This window comes from Penicillium atrosanguineum, assembly GCF_028827265.1.
Source record: "Penicillium atrosanguineum strain IBT 20685 chromosome Unknown utg000007l_segment0_segment0, whole genome shotgun sequence".
NCBI lineage: Eukaryota > Fungi > Ascomycota > Eurotiomycetes > Eurotiales > Aspergillaceae > Penicillium > Penicillium atrosanguineum.
Window position 1 is genome coordinate 2,101,346 of NW_026623139.1, and position 22,675 is coordinate 2,124,020.

General features: G+C 49.3%; 8 protein-coding genes across 8 annotated transcripts; 6 read left to right on the plus strand and 2 right to left on the minus strand.

Annotated features, from left to right (window-relative positions):
- Window positions 1-53: 53 nt before the first annotated feature.
- N7443_008989 (MDR family MFS transporter) lies at window positions 54-1,855 on the minus strand (the record flags this gene model as incomplete). Its single annotated transcript, XM_056889045.1, has 4 exons — window positions 54-821; window positions 871-1,330; window positions 1,380-1,717; window positions 1,772-1,855. The coding sequence occupies 4 exons, from the start codon at window positions 1,853-1,855 to the stop codon at window positions 54-56; spliced, it is 1,650 nt and encodes a 549-aa protein (XP_056738347.1).
- A 1,850-nt stretch (window positions 1,856-3,705) lies between these two features.
- N7443_008990 (uncharacterized protein) lies at window positions 3,706-5,165 on the plus strand (the record flags this gene model as incomplete). Its single annotated transcript, XM_056889046.1, has 3 exons — window positions 3,706-3,873; window positions 3,925-4,069; window positions 4,117-5,165. 3 exons carry the CDS (start codon window positions 3,706-3,708, stop codon window positions 5,163-5,165), a joined length of 1,362 nt encoding a protein of 453 aa, XP_056738348.1.
- An 867-nt stretch (window positions 5,166-6,032) lies between these two features.
- Window positions 6,033-7,768, plus strand: N7443_008991 (sugar porter family MFS transporter; the record flags this gene model as incomplete). The annotated part of the gene is made up of 5 exons (XM_056889047.1): window positions 6,033-6,111; window positions 6,165-6,251; window positions 6,305-6,487; window positions 6,547-7,041; window positions 7,101-7,768. The coding sequence occupies 5 exons, from the start codon at window positions 6,033-6,035 to the stop codon at window positions 7,766-7,768; spliced, it is 1,512 nt and encodes a 503-aa protein (XP_056738349.1).
- A 3,536-nt stretch (window positions 7,769-11,304) lies between these two features.
- Window positions 11,305-12,389, plus strand: N7443_008992 (cellobiose dehydrogenase; the record flags this gene model as incomplete). Its single annotated transcript, XM_056889048.1, has 2 exons — window positions 11,305-11,360; window positions 11,456-12,389. 2 exons carry the CDS (start codon window positions 11,305-11,307, stop codon window positions 12,387-12,389), a joined length of 990 nt encoding a protein of 329 aa, XP_056738350.1.
- A 979-nt stretch (window positions 12,390-13,368) lies between these two features.
- On the plus strand, window positions 13,369-14,186 carry N7443_008993 (nucleoside deaminase; the record flags this gene model as incomplete). The annotated part of the gene is made up of 3 exons (XM_056889049.1): window positions 13,369-13,642; window positions 13,698-13,831; window positions 13,917-14,186. 3 exons carry the CDS (start codon window positions 13,369-13,371, stop codon window positions 14,184-14,186), a joined length of 678 nt encoding a protein of 225 aa, XP_056738351.1.
- Window positions 14,187-14,951: 765 nt separating this feature from the next.
- N7443_008994 (uncharacterized protein) lies at window positions 14,952-16,825 on the plus strand (the record flags this gene model as incomplete). The annotated part of the gene is made up of 2 exons (XM_056889050.1): window positions 14,952-16,320; window positions 16,368-16,825. 2 exons carry the CDS (start codon window positions 14,952-14,954, stop codon window positions 16,823-16,825), a joined length of 1,827 nt encoding a protein of 608 aa, XP_056738352.1.
- Window positions 16,826-16,987: 162 nt separating this feature from the next.
- Window positions 16,988-19,472, minus strand: N7443_008995 (glycosyltransferase family 2 protein; the record flags this gene model as incomplete). The annotated part of the gene is made up of 3 exons (XM_056889051.1): window positions 16,988-18,241; window positions 18,323-19,027; window positions 19,128-19,472. The coding sequence occupies 3 exons, from the start codon at window positions 19,470-19,472 to the stop codon at window positions 16,988-16,990; spliced, it is 2,304 nt and encodes a 767-aa protein (XP_056738353.1).
- A 986-nt stretch (window positions 19,473-20,458) lies between these two features.
- N7443_008996 (glycoside hydrolase family 12 protein) lies at window positions 20,459-21,609 on the plus strand (the record flags this gene model as incomplete). The annotated part of the gene is made up of 4 exons (XM_056889052.1): window positions 20,459-20,735; window positions 20,794-20,849; window positions 20,900-21,312; window positions 21,363-21,609. 4 exons carry the CDS (start codon window positions 20,459-20,461, stop codon window positions 21,607-21,609), a joined length of 993 nt encoding a protein of 330 aa, XP_056738354.1.
- Between the last annotated feature and the right edge of the window lie 1,066 nt (window positions 21,610-22,675).

The window sequence follows — 22,675 nt, forward strand, 5'->3', positions numbered from 1 at the left end:
ATGGACATTTGAACGCGAAATGTATGTTCAATTTTAATCAACCCACCATGAATCTATACAGTGGCAGGGAGATTCTGCACAGCATGCAGCTTCAGATCCTCACTAAGGGGCGTCTTCTCACTCTTCAGCCCAGTAACAGTCTCAACATGCTCCTTGTTCAACCGCGTCTTCAAGATAAATGCAGAACAGATAAGCCCCACCGCCGCCATGCAAGTATTCAAGATCCACATATTCCGCATACTCCACGCAAAGGCATGCTTAACAGCGAGTAACTGCACCGGATTCTTAATATCCTTGATATACTCAATATTTGCCGCCGCAGAATCGCCCGTCAGTTTCTCTGCCAGGCTATCAGACATACCCGTAGCCAATAGACTGGATTCCATCTTGCTCATGCTGTTCTGGAAGACCACGCCGCCGATAACGATTGATGAGGCGATGGCGATATTTCGGATGAAGCCGAGAGTAGCGGTTGCCGTGGCGGTATCTTCCTGGGAAACCATAGCCTGGAGGGCGATGATAGGTGTTTGGAAGAGGAAACCGGCACCAACACCGCTAATAATTTGGTAGCCTACGATTTCACCGACGGATGAGGTAACGTCCAAGTGAATATATAGGCCGTTTCCGATGACCATGAGGGCCATGCCAATCCAAATGAGTTCCAGGTAACGGCCTGTTTTGTGAATGATTGCTCCGGTGGCGATGCCAGAGACAGCCTCGGCGATGGAGAGGGGGAGGATCAGGACTCCCGATCGCATGGGCGATGCTTCTTTGACGGATTGAAGGTATAGCGGGATATAGTATTCTCCGGCGATGAAGACCTAGAAAACGGTTAAAACTGCCCATAGATGGAGGCCGAGAGAAACTTACAAAGCCATGAGCAAAGGCCACAGCAAGAGCGGCAATGTTGGAAAGACGGGCGAAGATATTCATCGGCATCAGCGGGTACTTTGCCAGTCGCTTCTCGCTATAGACGAATAGCAAAGAGCAGAGTGACCCGAAAATAAGTAGGCAGATGACAGTTGGTGAGCTCCACGCAAATGCCTCTCCGCCAAAATCGAGTCCGAGAAGCAGCATCAAAGTTAAGCCCAGGACGGACAAACTGCCGAACCAATCGATGGCCCGGATGCCTTCCATAACCTTCGTCTTTGGATTGTGCACATCCAGAAGGAAGAAAAGAAGAAGGAAGGCAATACCCGACACTGGCAGATTAATCCAATAGGTCCATCTCCAAGAGACATACTGGGAGAAAGCACCGCCAAGCAGCGGACCAATACCACCAGCGAGAGCCCACATGAATTCCATCAAGCCAAGATACAAGCTCCGATGTCTGTTCACAAATTAGCAACAACGACAGAACCAAAAGAATCTTAACATACCTGACGCTGAACAAATCAGAAATAACAATAGTAACAAGCTGCAAGATACCACCACCACCAACACCCTGCAGCGCCCTCCCAGCAATCAGCATCGGCATATTAACCGCCACTGCACAGATGATCGAGCTAACAAAGAACCACGCAACAGCAATAAGCAAAATAAGCTTGCGGCCCCAGATATCCGAAAGCTTCGCCCAGATACACGCGCCAGCCGCATTCGCAAGCAGATAAGCACCTCCAATCCAAGTGTAACCCGCCGCAGAGTGCAACTTAGCCGCGATAGTAGGGATCGCCGTGGCCATAATTGTCTGATCCAGAGCTGCGACGAACATGGACAACTAGATGGGGGTTAGTACCCTTTCAATCGGATTTCAGACTGGGGGCTGTCTTACACTGAGCGCGATCATAATGAAGAAAATGCGCAGCCGGCCCCGCCGGTCTAGCGGGGTGTCATTGATTGACATGTCTGAAGCCATACTTTCCTTCTATGTTCTCTTGGGAAGATGGCCGTAGTTTTTTAAGTTGGAGGATCGATGAGAGAAGAGTCATAATCGGAACCCTGGAAATTTCTTTTGGACCTAGTTCCGACCCCGCTTATCCACGACGGGTGGATCCGGTGCTCGGTCTGCTCCGCGAGTACCACACCTCTGGGGTTCTAGTGCCTCGTATCGTTTGTGGCGTATGAGTCAGTGTTTACTGCGCTTTTTGTGTGGTGTGTGTAGTTCTACACCTTCATTCGCTTCCTAATCTGCAGAAGTGAATATTTGAATCAGCGTCCGAATAACCGCATGACAATGAACCGGGCACTCTGAGGCCCAGCTTGCAGCGTAGCGACAAATTATGTGTCTACATGGTTGGAACCACACTATTTACCATAAACCTGATACAGAATGTCTTATCATTCTCGTTCCTGGGCCCCTGGTCTATCAACACGTTGTGAAGTCGGCTAAATTCCGGAGCGGCATATTTCCGGTAAATGGCAGTGACTATCTTCAGGGCAGAAACCGAGGGATCGAACTTGGTCTCAACAAGTAGCCCATTGGGGTCGGCGCCCTGCGAACAGCGATATACTCGCTGACAGACGAGAAGTGCCATTTTCACTGGTGTCATAGTACTCAATCCACTGGCGACGATCTGTCTCTCTACTTTTGCAACCTCCTTATATTCCGCAGCGTTATGTGTCGATCTCCCTTGGGCAGCCGCCCGCTATGCTGTCATTCGAGGTGGTCAACTGGGTGTTTAGGCCGCATGGATCCCATTTCTTCACAGGCAGTTCATCATTATAAAGCTGTGGACTTCATAGAGTTGGCCCACAAGCTGAACGCCTGCAAGAAGAAATTGCACCACAAGTTTTGGAGCTTTCGCTAATATGGCACTCCCCTGTTCAACTGCGGGCAATTTAATTTCGGCCCAGTCTCTCGTGCTGGTCTATAAGTTTTCAAAATCTATTCGCGCCTGGAATGAAGTTTAGAGAAGGATGCAGTTAGTGGGGCAGAAAAATCAGCTTTTCAAATACGTGACAACTAAAAGAAAGAGGGCAAGCAGAGGTTAATTTGCATTGGACCTAGGTATTATCTGCACTTACAGTCTGGCTAGAATAAGCGCAGCAGAGTGTCGTATTCAATCCCAAAATTACCATAGTAAGAACGTTATTGTACAGCTTTATCATTCAGCAACCATAGAATGACTCTGCTTAATTGCGAGTAGACTATTTTCTCGCTGTATAAGAATGTGTAAAAAGTTAGACAGGATAACGAGTATATCATGATATCACTATAACAATGCGTTGACTGTGGTGGATCTTCTGAATGCGAAAGTTATATTTTGGGCCAAGTCCTAGGAGGGCCCTTCGGTTGGATTCAAGGGTTCGACGAGACCATAACAGAAACCGAACCGAACCGTGTGTTCTCGATGCTTGTTAGGGGCACAACCCCCGAACACCTTGTCGGCACTAGCGATCACTCCCTTCCAATGTTTATAACCACTACCGGGGCATTTTCCCTCATTCGGTAATGGTGATTCATTTCGTCTGATGTTCGATCCCCCCCCCCGTTTAGCCTTTCAGCCGTATCGGGTGCGTGACGCGTCCCTCGCGTAATTTTGGGTATGTTACCCTTGTAATCATGTCACTCACGATACCGAGGCAAACAATACCTTCCATTCTCCGTTTGCGTACTCGCGCGAGGCAATCTCAAGGTTGGTGTCCTCACGAGATCAATATCTACAAGTTGAGGACTTGTAAATTATCTGGGAAGCAGGAGCCCCAATGTGAGCGACTTGCTCCCGTCGTCGCCTATCTCGTTTCCCTATGTCCTCTCCGCTCGTCATGGCCTCTTTTCTCATTCTATCCACATTCTGCACCCTGTCAGCGGCCTCCTCCATCGTGACCCATGGCTTTGGCATTTCTGAGAACAATGCAGCACCTGAATATTCAACTTCTTATCTCCCAGGCGTTTTTTGCGACCGATTCTACCAGATCTGGCTGGAAAACATCGTAACTGGCCCTCACCCTCCCAATAAGTACTCGGCGCTCACAACATACTAGGACTACGCCGATGCTGCCAAAAACACTGACTTGAAGTGGTTAGCGGAGAAAGGAATCACTTTAACCAATTACTTTGCTACTGGCCACACCAGCGAGCCTAACTACTGTGCCGCTGCTTCGGGCGACAGTTATGGAATGGACAATGGTAAACCATCGCCCTGATCGAAGATGAGCTCGGCTGACCCATGCAAGACAATTTTCACCAGATACCCAGCAATGTGTCGACCGTGGTGGATCTTCTGAATACGAAAGGTATCTCTTGGGCCGAATACCAGGAGGACATCCCTTCGGTTGGATACGAGGGTGAGAGTTTCTCAAACAAGCATCATGATCTAGCATATGTTCGAAAGCACAACCCATTGGTTCTATTCGACAGTATTACGAATAACGCCACTGCGTTGAAATCAATCAAGAGTTTCTCGAGCTTTGAGGATAATCTAAAGGCCCAGAACCTACCTCAATGGGCCTTTTTCACCCCAAACATGACAAACGACGGCCATGATACCAGCCTTGCTTACGGTGCAAATTGGATGCGTGGTTTTATAACAGGGTTGATGGATAACACATATTTCTGGAATAAAACCATGATTCTGCTCACATTCGACGAGACAGAGACATATGCCGAACCGAACCGTGTATTCTCCATCCTTGTTGGGGGCGCAATCCCCACACACCTTGTCGGTATCAGCGACAATACCCTTTATACCCACTACTCTACTATATCCACCGTTTCAGCAAATTGGGGTCTACCCTCACTCGGTCGCTGGGACTGCGGCGCCAATATTTTCGGACCGGTGGCTGACATGGTCAACCACACCAATTGCGTCGTGGATACGACCAATCTTTATCTCAATGAATCTCTGCCTGGTCCACTGGAGGCCTTGGGATATTCCAAATATCGGTCTAGCTGGCCCGTGCCGACCACAGATGACTCCTGTTCAGCCGGCAACGGGATTCTTCAGGCCGTGATTGACGCTTACAAAGGCCGAAAGCCGACTTACAACTACACCACACCATTTCCGTACGATACCACTGCGGGTCTTGATCTAGACGTCACGTTTACTTGTAATGGCACGACCTATGTGTCCGGGGTTAATACTAGCGGTGCTATTGGACACGCTGCGGGGGTGATCAGCTCCAAGCTGACCAATGCCGAGAGTCGGGCAAACCCTGCCTCGTTCCTTTCTCTAGCCGTTGCGTTGGGTACTCTCCTTGTGACAAGTGAATGGTCATGGCATTAACGAAACTCCTAACTTATGAAGGTGGCAATAATATTGACGTTTTTGGAAATGCTATTCAGACACACCATAAAAGAACATCAGAGTGAAGATGCTCATGTTGTACGGCTTAAAGTCTTGCCGTCAGACGGAGCCTAACAAGCCCCGAAAAAATCCCCGAGAATTCGGCGGGGTCTCCACGCGCTCGGCGAACTCCCGAGGACAGTTGGGGTGCTCGGCTGGGGTCCGGGGTTCAGTGCACCCGAAACATCATCGCGTAGTCCGTATGTGGAGACTAACAGCCCAATACAATGTTACCCTATTCCCAGGACACACGCTCGAGCCCTGCTATATCTCGCAACCCCGGATTGCGGCTGTTCATTCTGCACTTTAACACTGCATTAAAGTTCAGGGACCCCTTGTATTGGGCATTTGGAAATCCGAGTCTTTATCGCCAGATTCTGGTGGCGCCGGTTAGCGTCAGAGCTTGTCGTGCTTGGCCAGAATGAAGCTCTGCTAAGACCCACGCTAACTAATTGCCGTATAGCTTGTCCACAGAAGTTGGAACCCCCACGCATCGATGTGGTCTTGCCATCCAATAACAAAAGTCGCTTACCATCTCATCCACATTTTGGCCCTGGCGGGACCTTACACTTTGTGTATCGCATATGGCCTGAGCACACCGGGACCAGATTGCACCTGATGCGAGAGAATTTTGAAAAAAGCGGGCCCATCTGGGGCCCCGGCGCGGGGGAATACGTGGAGGGATCCGAAGAATAATGAGTCCTGGTGGTGGGTATTTATTAACCTGGTACTCTCGCACACCTGGAAACTTCTCTTTTCCGTTCTCTATTTCTCATTTCGGGCTATCTATAGCACAATTTCAACAATATGGTCTACTTCGGGTTGAGAGGCTCGCGGCTGAGTGTCGTTGTCAGCTTGGTGGCGGCCACCGCTTTCATGCTACAGGGTATGCAAGATCCGCGTACCTTTGTTCAAGCCTGAGCTAACATAGCGAAATAGGATACGATCAAGCTGTCATGAATGGCTTGGTTACCCTGCCCACGTTTCTCAGTGTATTTCCTCAAATGAAAGAATCGAAGATCGAGGGTGAGAACCACTTTTTGATAATTTCGTTAGCGACACTAACACACTACGCATAGGGACTGTTGTTGCGATTTACGAGGTCGGATGTGCGATTGGCGCTCTTTCGTGTGCTTTTATCGGTGATGTCCTTGGTCGACGACGCATGCTATTCCTTGCTGGCATTTTCGTCGTTGTCGGTGTTACTCTGCAAGCTACACCGTTCAGCCTGCCCCAGCTGATCGTGGCACGAATTATTACTGGTAAGCTCTAGGAAAGACTCTATCTACGAACATGGATTGACTGAACCTTTTCTATATAGGTCTTGGTGTTGGAGCGTTTACCGGTACCGCCCCGATGTATGTTTCGGAGTGTGCGAGCGCCGCCACTCGTGGACGAATGGTTCTCCTCCAAGGATTCTTCGCTATCGGCGGCATCGTACTTGCCACTTGGATTGAATTCGGTCTCTATTTCGTCAAGGACAACCAAGTCAACTTCCGATTCCCTATCGCCTTCCAAGCATTTTTCGCCCTCATCGTTGTCTCTTTGATCATGTTCCTACCGGAGTCGCCTAGATGGCTCGTCAAACGTGACCGCCCAGAGGAGGCCCGACAGGTTCTCAGTGCTCTGGAAGATATGCCAGATGATTCCGAGGTCATCAACGCGGAATTAGACGTCATTTGCGACACGTACCAGGAAAAGAGGCAAAACTCCAACTCTTTGTTCACAATGGGCCCCGAGCGACTTTTCCACCGTGCATGTCTCGCTGTTTTTGTTGCTCTGCTCGCTCAAATGACAGGTGTTAATATTGTCACCTGTAAGCTGCTCTTACGATTATCCCGTTGCTATTTTCCTCATGAAGCTAACTTCACGCAGTCTATTCCACTCAGATCTTCGAGGATCATCTCGGTTACAGCGCTACTGAGGCCCGCGTCTTCTCGGGCTGTATCCAGATCTGGCAATTCCTCTGTGCTGGACTTGCAGTCATCTTGATTGATAAGATTGGACGGCGCAAGCTTTTGATGGCCGGTGCAGCGGGTATGTGTGTCGCACAAACTGCGTTAGCCGGCCTCATGTCCGATCTCACGAACAAAGCGGCGGGCGAGGCTGCTATCTTCTTCTACTTTGTGGCCTTGTTCTTCTTCCCTGTGGGTCTGTTCCTGCTGCCCTTCATGTACGCCGGAGAGATTGCACCACTGTCCATCCGTCACAAGGTCGCTGCGCTGGGCGCCTGTACGAACTGGTTGTTCAACTTCCTCATTGCTGAAGCCTCCCCGACAGCCATCGCCAACATCGGATATAAGTACTATATTATCTATGCTTGCATCAGTTTCGTGGCATTCGTGGCATTTTATACCTTCTACCCTGAGACGAAGGGCCGCACTCTTGAGGAAATTGATGAGATCTTTATTCGCTCGAAGTCGATCTTTGATCCGGTCAGGGTGGAGAAGGCACTCCCACGCAATGGATTCGCTGGCGCAGAACGCCGTCTTGAAGAGCGGGTCCTGGAAAAACAGACTGCTACCCACGTTGAGACAGCATGAAGGGTTGATACATTTTTCGGGCAATGTACTTTAATTTGAACCTAGGAAATATAGCCTACCCCATGAGTTGAAGAAATTTATGACTTATCTTTACCTTCACTGCGCGGATCAAGATTAGACTAATATTTAGACTTCCTATCTATGTACAGTCAGACTTTCCCGCACGTACTTGTCCAGTTCAATAGATTATAAATCAAGACATGCGCCTCTTGAAGTATCCGTGCACTATCGCACCCGCTCCACGCATGCTATCTTCGTTTTTCAAGCAAGAAAGACGTCGAAAAAGCATAAAAGGTGGGAAATTCAGCAGCGAAGGGTTACAAGTACATCTGGTCACTAGTTTTTGGCACCTTAATGCTGCTGCCCGGTCCCCTTTGTCGATTACCGAATGGGTAGTGAGAGGCTTAGATACACTCAGGCGTGTTTCGTTTATCATCATCCATTAGCAGGATCCACCTTTGACGGCGAATTCGATTCATGATTCAAGGGCGTGATAAAAGAGTGGAGAGTGCGCAATGACACTAAAATCGGTGTAGGAAGCTCATGTCAAGCTTTTAGTTATCTTGGCGTTCCAAAAGGGCTCATGGTATTATAACAAGGGCCCAAGTATTGCTTTCGGTATTTGTAATTCATGTAAAATTTTGTATCGTAAATGTAATCACGAATCCGGCAAGGACTCTACACCTATATTTTTGGGAACCGGTAAATTGTTTTTGGAGGGAAAATATGTGTTTCCAAACCCGGTTACGAGATTTTATGTGACTGCCATGTCGTACAATAGAGCCATGGTGCATGGCCAGCGCAAAGCTAGCCACATGGCAGGTTTTACAGACACCATGGTTCAACATGAGGGATGTTCGATTCAGGAAAAAGGGACCAAAGGCCCATGTACCGATTCAGCCGGCATGATTACGCGTCCAAGGCTAAGTAAGGTTAGGCTTGTATGATCATATCTATAGATTGGGCCGGAAATACGGGTATCGTGTTTTCTAGTGATGGAACCCCAGTGGCCGCAATGATTGGCAGCGATACATGCATCCTCGCCATTCAGGGTCCATAGGAAAAAGACGCACAATGTGTCTCACACGATCGAGAATGAAAAGCCCGTTCTATCCCACTTTCTCAAAATAATTTCAACATACTGAGGGCTCAAGCTCTTTCCATAATGATTGATATACGGCCATATTCCTACCGCTTGGTTTCTCAGGACGACAGTATCAACCATTCAAATTCACATTACGATGAAGAGTGCCTAAGATGTCCTGTCAGCCCCTGGTGGGAGCGGCGGAGAAACTATCTGCGCATAAAACGGCCTCGGAAAGCGACTATCGCCCTCCTCCTACTTGATGTCCTCGTGGTTGTCCTGCTCGTCCATACCTTGGAACCTCTCATCACACTCTTACGAAGAAACGAAGAACTTTTTGAGCCACGAGTTAGTCTCCAGGGATTGAACGGTTTAAAGGATTTGCATGAAGTGAATGGATCAGTCCACATTCCACGAATCCTCCATCAGACTACTGCTACGGATGTAATCCCAGATAAATGGGTTGAATCACAAAAAAGCTGCAAGGAAGCTTATGGAGACTTTGAGTACAAAGTAAGCCTCTTTCAATGCGCCTTAACTCTTGTAGGCAATGTTTGTCTTTCTGACTTTTGATTTCATGATATGTAGTTGTGGACTGATGCATCAACTCGCGACTTTCTCTCCGTCAACTATCCCTGGTTCGTTGATGTATGGGATAACTACGCCTTCCCTATACAGCGTGCTGACTCCCTTCGCTACTTTGTTTTATACCACTATGGTGGAGTTTATCTTGACATGGATACATGGTGCAACAGAAGTATTTCTATCGACAGACTCGAGTCCGATCATGAATACGCTCTTTTCAAGTCGACAGTGCCGACCGGAGTCACGAATGATTTCATGATAACATCTGCCAGACATCCTGTTTACGCAGCCGCTATTGCTAAGCTGCCCATTTACAATTCCATCACGAGCGCGTGGGCCCGATGGCAACCGTACTGTGCAATTATGATATCTGCTGGTCCAATGTTCTTGACCATGGTTGCCAAGGATTACTTGCTTCAGCAGCCTTCTCTTCCTTCCCCGAGGGTCGGGGTTGTTAATCCAACCGAGTTATCTCCCTTCATCACGGATTTGGAAAGTAGCACTTGGCATCGAGCTGATGCTAAGGTGTTGATGTGGATTGGAATTCGACCTTGGACTTGGTTTACAATGGGTGCTGTCGCGGTTGGGCTCTATCTGTACATTTTGAATCGTGTGCTGATGATCATTTTTGAATTTCTGCTATGCAAAACTTCGTTTGGTATTGGAAACCTCAAACTGGCAAGGGGACGGTGGAAGTTGAGACTATAGGCTTACTTCGTACTTCATCGAATAAGTCTAATGAAAGTGTGAAAATCCGACATTCTTGAAGCACATGACACAAGATTGCATACTTTGTCTACTCTGGCTACGAGCTTAGAACAATCCACGAGCAGAACGATACATTCTTATGCGATAGGTATGGACAAAATTGTAACGTTATCGACGCCTTTAGGTAGCTTGGTGGTTTCAGGTCGATGCTTTCTTGTGAACTTACGCTGCTGAATCTTACCGCGGTACTTCTGTCCATCTGTTCATGTCTAATGTGACATGTTAATCACGGGCGGCCCCAAATATGCGCTCTCCAAGGCAGATTCGAGAATGAACAGGTCACCAGGCATTTTCGGCTTAAGTAAATACCCTCTCCAAAAGCAGCTGTCACCGATGTCACCGATAAGTAAGCGTCTTGGTATTGTTTCTCTGGCATACAATGCCTGGCGTGTTTTTTACCGCTGTTGGTGTAATTATCGTATACCGATCGTTACCTATATTAACTTATTATTTTTTTATCCCCGTATTTGAATGCTTGAGGATTCGCTTTCGTACAATTTGCCCCACTTGTATCAAAAATTACCGGCAATTTTATCCCTGAGTATTTGGCATCGGGGCTGCGCGAAGGAGAGGATGTCACTGGCAGCTCCGGATTGGTTCCGCTGGTGAGACTTTCCGGGAGCATTGAGCTTAGCAGACCCTGGCTCCACATGGACAATCGCCGATCTTTGCATCGACCGCGTATTAGCATGCGTCACAACCAATATTGGAGCCCACTGACTGGACGCCATTACGATCTCAGTAACGCCCTGGTTTGGAGGTTCCAGGCAGACATATTCGGCATGTCAACAGCACTCGTAAGCTTTAGAACTCTCTCTCTAGGGCTCCGTTTCCGTAAAAACAGGGATCGAACATGCTTGATGTCACCTGAGATGATTAAGCATTTCATAGGGGGTTGGGAGTATACCTTGGAGTGATGAATGCCTCCTAAGGAATATGATCTTCAGCCTCATAACTCTGCTTGGCCTTCCATCTGATCAAGAGCCATGATGTTCTCACACAGTTGGGGCTCAGATTCTTGGGAGCTTCTACCGCCCGGTACAAGACCAGAAAGAGATCCGTCTGGTTTTGTTTCTCCCGGCGCCAGAGGCTATGAACCATGTCCGATTACAAGTCGAGCTGGGTTCAACCGAGCAGCACGGTGCTGTTGCTGGAGTCTTCTAATTGTCATGTAAGGATTGTTTCTTTCCTTTTTTTTTGCACTTCCAAAAGTTCTATTCTGAAGAAAACTAACTCCTTGGTTGAACTAGCGGTATCTACAAACTTCTTTACCTGGCTCAACAAGCCGACGATGCTTTCTTCCGGGAGAATGCAGGGGCTGCGCTCCAGAGCTTTGATATCCTTGAAAACGACATCTCGGTCTTCTCACATTGGACGACACTTGATCAAAACCCTCTGACTTGTTACTCGCACAATACCCGTGGACGTCTCATCTCATTGGAGTCCGCGATTGATTCAGGCTGCCTAAGCATTGAAATGACCCTTTTCCCTACTGGGAATGAACTCCTGATTGGACCCAATCCTAATATGCTGTCAAGAGCCATAAATCTTCGCGGTCTCTACATTGATCCTCTGCTAAAGATAATTCGAGAACACAACGCCGAGGTGGAATATCCACGCCTTGCGGCGAACGAAAATGAAGATGAGCTTGTTGGAGTTTTCGAAAATGACCCTACACAATCCCTGGTGCTCCTGATGAACTTCGACGCTGACCCAGATCGTGCGTGGTCCCTACTGCTTCCACACCTCGAGCCTCTTCGAGAAGTCGGCCTTCTCACGTATTTCAATGGGTCAGCGGTAGTGCAAGGTCCTCTCACGATCGTTGCTTCCGGTAAGGTGCCATTCCCGCGCATCTTAGAACGAAGCACCCTCAGGGACGTATTCTACGATGCTCCACTCTTAGAACTCTCTTCTTTTTCCGCTCAAAGCCCGCCTCAAAACTCCGACTACAGCGATCAAAACAGCTACTATGCGTCTGCCAGCTTCCACACAGCGATCGGACATATTGATCACAATGGAATTTCCAAAGATCAGCTCTCCAACCTTCGTCAGCAGGTGAAAACTACCCATGCGCTTGGCCTTAAGATCAGATATTCGATAACCCCAAACTGGCCTCGGGAGCTGCGGGATTATGTGTGGCGTATACTCTTTCGTGAAGGTGTAGATACAATTACTTACTATTGATAATCCACCTTGAGCAAACGCAAGGCGTCGTGGGAAGTAGCTTGATCTTCCATTGAATCTATACGTTGAATTAAAGATTAAAAGTTTAGCATTAATCCCAAGAAATCTTCGGGGAGGCGTTAATATTGCCATGCTATTAAAGTAATTACTTTACGCCTTTTGGTGAGCCGTCGGAACCTTCAAAGCAGGCAGCAATGAAAAGAGCAAAGTGGTATCTGGTATTACTGTTTTGCTCTTCACGGGTCCTCGGCATGTGGGGAATTCCTCACCGGCGATCTTAAAATATGTCTCGGCCACGGCTAAATCGGAAATTGTCCAAGGAATCCTTTTACACGTGTTTGAATCATTAGTTTGGACTTTTGAGAACCTCGATTGTTACTAATAGTCGATTTTATGGTGGCTCCAGTGATCCCCGCTCACTGATCAAGATTTTTCTGAGGTCCTCTTTCAACTGCATTTAGACCATGTGGGCACGTGCCCTATATGTTGTTTTATTTATATAAGCAGCGCGATATTTTCTTCGGTTTTTAATATCTGTTTTTCCAATCCACCCGTAATGTTGGACTATCGTCAGGGCGTGTAAGAAAGAGGAAACAATTTCCTGTATCGAAAGCGGAGGGAAATTCCTTATGGAGAATACAACAGTATGGATGAGATCCATGGTAATTCGAATCAGTAAAACTGTCAGTCTTCTTTGAACCCCTCTTCCCTATAAACTATCCTCAATCCCCCGCATTGGGCACCGCATCGGCCACCTCCGGCCGTGTTCGGCCGAGGCTTCTTCAGGAAATGACGATTGCCTTATCTCGGAATATGATACGCAGCCGACGGCCGATGTGAATAGAGACACATAAAGCCAGCATCAAGGATCCTTCTTTGGACCAGAATTGATCTCCCAGTCGCCCCCAGCTTTCCCCCGTCATACCCTCCAACCTGTTGTGCTTGCTTGTCTTAAATCGTATCCCCCGAATTCTACAAAATGCATTTTACAGGCATTCTGCTTAGCTATGCCTCGGTCGGCATGGCATTTGTCCTTTCTGATCCAAAGATGTCACTGAACAGTATTCCATTCTCAACACGAATACACTGGATGCGCGAAGCCAACGCTGCATTGAAAGTTGTCACTGGGTCACCTTGTCCTTTTGCGGCTTTTGGTACTGTGATTGTAAACCACACCAATACCGACGGACTTGGTGATCTCCTCTGTATCGGTGCCAACGAGAATAGCCTCACGGGCAATCCGACACTGCATGGTCAGCGGGTGCCAAGTTTGGCCGCGTAAAAGTGCCTTAGCTAACTACTTCATAGGAGAGATGGCCGCTATTAAAAATTGTACCGCGATTCTAACTGATCCGAATGGCCGGTACAATTTAACCGCGTCCGAGGCCCAGGCTGCCTTTACTGATCTAACGCTTTATACCAACGCAGAGAGCTGTCCGATGGTAAGCATAGCCCACGGGTGTCTCAATCCCACCGTGTGTTCTCCTGCTAGAGTGTTCCATAACTGATCATCATTGCTACGGACAGTGCGCGTCTGGCATTCGATGGGCAGGATTCCGTGAATATATCTACGGAACGTCCATTGATCGACTTATCCAAACAGGCTGGGGCCAAATCCGAATTCCTTCTATCGATGTCTTCCAGGCCTCGTTTGACTTGCCGAACGCGGCACGACTCGTGGGTAATTTGCTCGTCAATGAAACCGACCCACTGTTCCTTTGGCAATACGATCCTTTATATCCGTGTCCTTCGGGGTGCTCTCGCTCCGAGGATGGCTCAACTTGTGAGGCGAATTAATGCAACGATCCAGTCTAGATGAAAATAGTTCAAAAAAAATAAATTCATTTTTGGCTCACTGTTTCAAGTACTTTTTAGATCAAATTAAGGCTATCCATGCCTTTAATTCAAGTACGAAGGCATCGACTAAATAAGCAACGCCATTCTCATAGCCATCGTGGACTCAACTTTGCTCGCGCTCAAATGGGCAGGGACTGACTACCCCTAGACCTCATGCCGGGGCTCGACGATTGAGTTGTTTTCCAAGCCTTTCAACTGCTACGGCCCTGTAGGGAGCTCTCTATTCAGATCGATTATTATCAACTGGAACGGCTGTTTTTGCACTGTAAATCACATTCATTCAATATGTATTGCTCGATTGAGTTGAACCGCTTCTTCCCATCTTGTCCAGGCATTCCGCAGCTCGACTGCTACGGAATTTGAAATTCGAAATCTAGTGTTAGTTAGCCCTTTATTGAATAAATTGAACATGTCCAACGAATTTCAACTAAAATATGATCGAGCGAAAGTGTCAAAATAAGGTTCGGCAGCTAAACAAGTAATTCCACGGACACAATCATGGTCAAGGAATCCGAGAGTAGATAAAGGTTGACGTCATGCACTCCTAGATCTCGATCTGCAAGGAGCTAAACATCGATCTCGATCGCGATCTCGGAAGCGAACCGTCCAACATCTTCAATTCCCCCCATCTCCTTTCAGCAACTAACCTCCACTTCGCTATCTAAACTCCAATCCTATACCCCACGTCACAATTAACTCCCAACAATGAAACACAAGCCAACCACCCCAGTAGTCCTATACTGGCACCGAACCGACCTCCGCCTCCACGACTCACCGGCTCTGACAACCGCCCTCTCCCTCAAACCTTCCGTCTTTATCCCAATCTGGACCTGGGACCCGCATTACGTCTATCATGCCCGCGTAGGCCCAAATCGCTGGCGTTTCCTCCTAGATAGCCAAAAAGACCTGTCGAAATCCTACACCACTCTAAATCCAAAGCAAAAGTTATGGGTCGTGCGTGAAGGGCCGATGACCGTTCTTCCAAAGCTGTGGAAAGCGTGGGGAATTACGCATCTCGTTTTCGAGCAGGATACGGATGCTTACGCGCGGGACAGGGATGAGGGGGTTATGAAGTTAGCGGAGAAGGAGGGCATTGAGGTTATTGTTAAAGTTGGTCGGACGCTATTTGATCCGGATATGCTGGTCAGGAATAACCAGGGGAAACCGGTTGTTAGTATGAGCCAGGTTGAGAAGGCGGGTGACAAGATTAATGGGGGGAGGCCCGACAGGCCTATCGATGCACCGGGGAGTGTCCCAGATCCGTGGAATGAGGAGAGAATGGATTTGAATGGGGTTGAGTTTGGGGGAGTTGAGGTTGAAGGGGATTTGAATGCTGCATATCGGGTTGAGGAGGATAGACAGTATAGTCGGATTATGGGTCCGAAAGGGGATTTCGGAATTCCGACATTGGAGGAGATTGGCATTGGGGAGGATCAGGTTGAGGGGCCGCATCGGGGTGGAGAGTCGGTTGCTTTGAAGATATTGGCTGGTTATATTGAGGATGAGGAGTATATTGGCACGTTTGAGAAACCTAATACTTCGCCGGCTGCTTTTGAGCCACAGTCTACGACTTTGCTTTCGCCGCATCTGCACTTTGGGTCGCTATCTGTGCGGAAGTTCTTCTGGGATGTTCAGGATGTGTTCAGCAAGCGGAAGAAGGAGAAGAAGCAGAATGCACCGATCCCAACGAATCTGCCTGGTCAGCTCCTTTTCCGGGAGATGTACTTTGCTGCGCAGGCAGCTCTGGGCTACAAGTTTCAGCGTACATATGGCAACAAAATGGTCCGATTCATTGATTGGCATCTGCAGTCCAAAACTCCCGAGGAACTTGAGAAAGAGGGACCGACTGCTCAACCGTATCATGTGGATTCACCCGAAGCTGAGGAATGGTTCCAACGTTGGCGAGAAGGCCGAACAGGATTCCCATGGATCGATGCACTGATGCGGCAGTTAAAGCAGGAAGGTTGGATTCACCACTTGGGACGACACAGTGTAGCCTGTTTCCTGACGCGAGGCGGATGCTACGTAAGCTGGGAGCGAGGTGCTGAAGTATTCGAGGAATGGCTGATTGATCGTGAGTCTCCCACCTCCGCATATGGTTCAGTAATTAACGATTCCCAGATGAAATGGCCAGTAACATTGGAAACTGGATGTGGCTCTCATGCACAGCCTTTTATAACCAATACTACCGCTGTTACTCGCCGATTTCTTTTGGCAAGAAGTGGGATCCCCAGGGAGACTTTGTCAGGAAGTATTGTCCTGAGCTTGCCAAGTTTGATAAGAAGTATATCTTTGAGCCGTGGAAGGCGCCTATTGCCGATCAGCGGAAATGGGGGTGCAGGATCTCTGGGGATGGAAGTGTTGAGTCCAAAGAAAAGATGCAAGAGCAAGGCGAAGAGCAGACGTATCCGAAGCCTATGTTTGACTTTGATGAGAGACGAACATTTTGCATGGATGCTATGAAAAATGCATATAGTATTGGTCTACATGGAGATGACAGGGAAGTCCTCAACGGAACTTGGAGAAAGGCATTCGGGATTGACGAGGAGCCCAGCAAGAAGAAGCAAAAGGCCAAGTAAACGACCAAGGATAATTTATAATACAGAAAACAGATCAATTGATTTTCAAAATATACTCCAAATATTCTCCAAATATTGAATCATGAGGTTGCCGAAACCAAGCCCTCCAAAGGGCGTCCAAGCCGAATGAACTCATTATGCATAATGTACATCAATATGATATTAGAAGAAGAAAGAGTAAACAAAGATCAAAATCGTGGCCGCAGTGGCGACCGTGTACTCCAACTCGAACCAAGCCGCCTGTCCACCAAAGGCAATCTTCTTGCTTTTCTTGGTTGGGTGCGCGACAGCGGTCTTGGGATCCCGCTTCAGCAGGTCCTCACGGTCGGGGACCGAAGGAGGATCGATGGCGTAGGAGACGGGGGTCCACAGCGAGGTGCAGAGGAAGAGGAAGGTGAGGGGGGGCCAGAAGGCGTGGGTGATCAGGCAGACGACGATGCCTTTGAAGCTGGACTGTATCGCGAAGCAGCGGTAAGTCGAAATCACCACAGCGACTAGGGTCACGTAGACGAAGGCCAGGTGGAAGAAGGCCATGTAGTTGAACAGGATGACGCGCAAGCGAACGAAGATGTTCTTGCGCAGCTTCGGGTCACGCTCATTCAGGGCGGAGCCGAGGGAGCCGGTGGGTTTGAAGGCTTGGGTTTGACCGCCAAGCCAGCGGGGGAGCATGAATGAGCGAACGATGCAGAGCGCAATATAAGGCGACATCCAGAGCTGGTAGCGGGAGCCACGCTGGCCGGTGTGATAGCCGGCTGGGATGAAAAGAGCAAATTCACAGAGACGGTTGACGATGGTAGTTGCGAAACAGGCCCAGATCAGCCAGTGAAGCTGTTGCGTAGTTGCGTAGGCCACGAGCTGCTTACCCCAGAGGAGAATAATGGGGATGGCGAACATGGAAGCCGTGAGAAGCAAGGTGTAAAGGCTGAGGGTCGCGTACAAGAAACCAGAGAAGCGCTGCGCGATGGTCATCTTGCGAACGGCATCTCCCCAAAGACAGAACTTGAGCTTGAATGCAGTATCCACGGTACCGATGGCCCAACGGGTACGCTGCTTCAAGTGACTGCCGAAATCGTCAGGGACAGTACCAAACTGTAAAGGCTCGTGAATGTAGGCCGTCTTCCAGCCCTTTCCGAGCATCAGAGTCGAAGTCGCAACATCCTCAGCAAGAGAACCAAGCGGGAAGTTGCCAATGTCATCAAGAGCCTCGCGGCGGACGACATAACCGGAACCGGTACACCAAGCCACATGCATAGCATCCTTGATAGGCTCGATCACATGCACGAAGAAGTCCAGACTCTGTGCCAGAGGATCGGAATCAGGGGTGTTGTAGAACAGTTGCGGAGGGCATGCAAGGGCCATCTTGGGGTCCACTAAGAGGTGGGGAACAATCGCACGCAGCCATTCTTGCTCGGGGATCTGCAGGAAATTAGCATGAGACACATACGTCAGATCGCTGCAAAGTTAACTGCAGGGGATCTGTTATGAATCAGAACTTACCATATCGGCGTCCAGGGCAGCCATGAACTGGCCGGCACCACCGGGCAGAGAGTGCACCGCGTCGAGACCGTAGTTGAGGTTACCTGCTTTGAAGTGGTGGGGTTTGCCGGGAATCTTCTCACGTGCCATGTAGAAGAAATTGGGATGGTTGACAGACATCTGGTGGACCGACTCTTCCAAAGTAGCCGACTTGCCATCATCGAGAATAATGACACGGAAACGGTCCACCGGGTAGTCCTGGTCGAGTGCACCACGGGCGGTATCGAGAACAAGATCGTCGTCCTCACCGCAGCAAGTGATAAAGACATCAACAGTAGGGCAGTCATTTCCGGTCAAACGCAGCCTGGGCCTGCCACGCTTCTTAAGCGCCATCATAGTCCAGCAGTTATGCAAAAGAGACGGAATCGCAACAGTGACCTCGATTGCGACGAAGACCCAAGCACCGGCATAGCTGACACCAGCGAGATTCTGCGCCGAGATAATACAATAGATTCGCAGACCCAGGTAGAACAAGTATACAGCGGTGTTGGCAAAGGTGAGGAATGGAGTCAAGGCAAAGACATAGCGCTTCCAGCCCTTCCAGATCTCGGCATCGTCGCGATCATTGATGCGAGCGACCGATCCCGATTTGACCCACTCCTTGGCGAGACCCGGAGAAGGAGGTGAATCCACGAGGTTTGTGAGAGATTGGCGGCTTTGACCGACCTGAGGATTATGAAACAGTTAGTCGAGTCCTGAGGGGGTTTGAGAGATGACAAGACGGTATAGTATGGTATGGGATGGTATGAAAGGCGCTCTAGCTTACCAGAGTCGGGGAAGCCGACCGGGAATCATACGGTGTCGCACCATATGAAAATGAATCAGGTCCAACTGAAGAGCGAGGCGTCGGTTGCAACCAGCCCGGTTGAGGAGAGTTATATGGAGAGCCAAGGTCATCACGCGCCATATGACCGAGACGGAACGGCATCACCGGCCGCGGAGAAGCGACACTCGGAGAAGAAGCATCGTTGAATTGGAAGTCGAAGGTGCTGCTGCTGTTATTGTGGCTGAGGTTACGATATCCAGGAGAAGCGGCATTCAATTCCACCATCTCTTCCGGGTCCTCGTGACCGGCGTAGCCATAGGGTGACTGCCCATAGTGCCCGTTCATGGTAACGATAAGACAATATCGGGCCGGATGGGAGGATTAAGAAGGAGAAGGTATAGAAAGAAAAAGAGGACTCAAGGCGAGAGGATCATCGAAGGTTGGTCCAGCAACGCAGAGCCCAGTAGCAAGAAAAAACGAGTGTATAGCCCCCGGAGAAGCTAGGATGAGAGAGAGCAAGGAAGTAAGAGAGAGGCGGGAGAGGAGGCTTGGCCACTACGCGTGCACATGCTTATCAAAAGGTAGTGGCCGATCTGGGTTTTCTTTTGGTTTAGTGCTATGGGCCAATCGGTAAAACCCTGAGGCGGAGGTGTGTGATATGGATATGTGCGTTGCTGCCAAGAGTATTAATAGAATTTCATCTCCTCTCCACCCAAAGGCTAGACAACGCGCCCCGTTTGCGTCATCATGCACAGTACATGCACAGGACGTCCTAGGAACGAAGAAAAAAAGAGACCGTGTGGCGAGAGGAACTACGACGGTGTGTACCTGGGTTGGAACTGGAACACGGCCCACTGCCGGAAGTTACTATTTTTCGACGGAAAGAGGAATGGCGATGTGATAGGGTCTCTCTGGTCAGGGTCATGACAGGGTTTCCAACCACACTAGCAGCGTTGTGGAGGAAAACAGCCGGTCAAGCGGATGTGACTGGTTCAGCTCCAGACCCTCCACTTCGGAGTGCAACGCAGGGGGGCAAGAAAAGAGATTAATAGGGGAACAGAGGGCAAAAGCGTTGGTGGCGGGTCAAATTGACTCCACCGGGGGTTATCGGGCCAACGGGATGGACTCGTCAGGTACCATTTTTATGATCGTACCACTAGGTCTATGCTCCCGCTTTAGTACCTGCGTCTAAGCCCCTTTCGGTTATCCCGGATAACATGGGATCCATTGAAACCCTCTGTACTTTTTTTTCCTGCTGACTGTCGCGAGGCCTGATCGTTACTCCACGCTCCTGGTTCCGACAATCTCTCGTTCTTACATCCCTCCAAATCATGGCGCTTAAATTACTCGTGAACGCCAGTCTGCTGGTTATCCCGATCGGAGGAAGTCTAGGCGCACTCTTTGGAATCGATGCGCACCGATCAGCCACCGGTCAGGCTCCGCTGTTCTCCGGCGACAGTGATAGCAGCGGCGGTGGATCGACTGGGGGAAGCACAGGAGGTGGTTCGGGGGCGGATGGAAGCACCAGCAACAACGGAATCACCAACTCGATGTACTGCCAGGACTCATACGGTATCTCACCACCGTCCGATGGCCAACTCTACACACGTGAGTCAAACGTTCTTGTCTGCGACCGTGATCGGCTATCGGAGACTGACATCCACAGTTAACCCCAATCAATGGGGTCTCCTCTCTACTACGGTCGGCGCATTGTGTATGAACGTAAGTACTTGGTACTTCGGTCCCCAAATCAGCTTATTCACATTGCCTAGGTGACCACCAACAATAACGAAACCTACCCCACGAAATACTCCGCTCCTCAGTTCTCCGTCACCTGGAAATATGAGGCGGGCCCGGAGACTCAGCCCGTGCACGCTTACCCTAATATCATGGTCGACGGTATCCTACCCGTCGAATTGGGCGAAATGGAGTCGCTCGACCTCGATTTACATTGGACCTACGGCGTGGGCAACGAGCCCGTTGAAACCACCGTCGAATCCACACTAACCGCCGAGACCCTCAACACGAACGTCGCCATTGATATGTTCTTCGACAGCGACAAGGTCACCGCTCAAAACAGTTCTGCCGCCAAGTACGAAGTCATGATCTGGTTTGCCAAATTCGGCGTTGCTACCGACCCCATTGGATCCAAGGTCACCAGCAGGGAACTGAACGGCACGGACTTGTGAGTAGTTCTTTGCGCCGCTTCTTCTGACATCCACTGACCTTCTTTAGCACTCTTTGGGCTGGTAACAACTCGGCAAATCAGCACGTCTTCACTTGGATCGCGGCCGACACAACGGAGCGCTTCGTTGGTGATATTAACCAGCTGATCACCGATCTCTACTCCCTTTCGGGCTACCTCTACCCATCAAGCTCTGATTACCTGGGAGTGTTCTCCTTCGGTACCGAGGCCTTCTACTCAGACTCCAACGTTACCTTCTGGGTCCCCGAATTCTCCATCGACATCACGAAGTCATGATCGTCTGGACATGTGTAAATATCCCTGTTACTTAATCTCCGTGCATTTATGAATGATCAAGGCATGATTAGCGTTGCTTCAATAGTATCTCGTCTACATACGGTTCCTCGTCTCTCGTAGGCCTGATCGGCTTCCCTCATCCAGAGGTTCATTTCCCCCACATAATGTGCCACTGTCTCCAGGCGTTCGGCAATGCAACCTGACCGATGTCATTGCTCTGAAATAATATGCTTGTCTTGTGTACCTGACATGGCCCAGCGGTTTAGCCAGGGGTACATTTTTCGGCCCCCCCGCCTGCCAAAGCTACACAACGACCTATGCAACCTAAACCAGCGATGACTATGGGTTAAATTCAAAAGTCCTCGCGTCATCGTTTTCCGTACGGCGAACGATCCAACCCAAATCCCAATGCGGAAGGCCTCCCTCGTGGCTCACCCATGCCCATGCCCCAATAAGAATGCAAAGCACACACGGGCCATCCTCACGATCACCCCAATAAGAGGGGCAAATCAGGGTCCAACGGAAAACCACCTCGGGAAAACTACGTTGAACTAACACCAAGAAACATCCCGGCGAACTCCGATGCGTCCAATCAGAAAGAGAGCGTTCTCAATCGATCGCGGTCGCGGTCGCGGTCGCGGTCGCGCGGTTGCCGGATGAAGGCAGATCTTTTTTTATTTGTAAAAAAAGGAAAAAAAAAAATTGAAGGTGGACTGCGTCGGACAAATACCGAGTATAAGCCGTTGGCATTATTCCAACCGGTTCGTTGCGGCTGAGCCACGGCTTGGAACAAGTTCTCGAAGTCGTTTTGTCTTAGACATGTGGGACCCGCTTGCAGATTGCGAGAATCAAACGAGGCGGTGTCTCAAAGTTTTCATGGCCGGGAAGTGGGAACTTGTTTTGCTCTATGCGACGCGTGCGTACGCTGTCGATCGGTATTAGAACATGGGCCATGTTTGTTATTGAAGAGGTTGGGGATGTTTATGATAGTCAAGAGATCGATATTTGGCAGAGCTCGCTGACCGCTTCTTGTGGCCGCTTCTTGTAACGATCAATGTATCTTCGG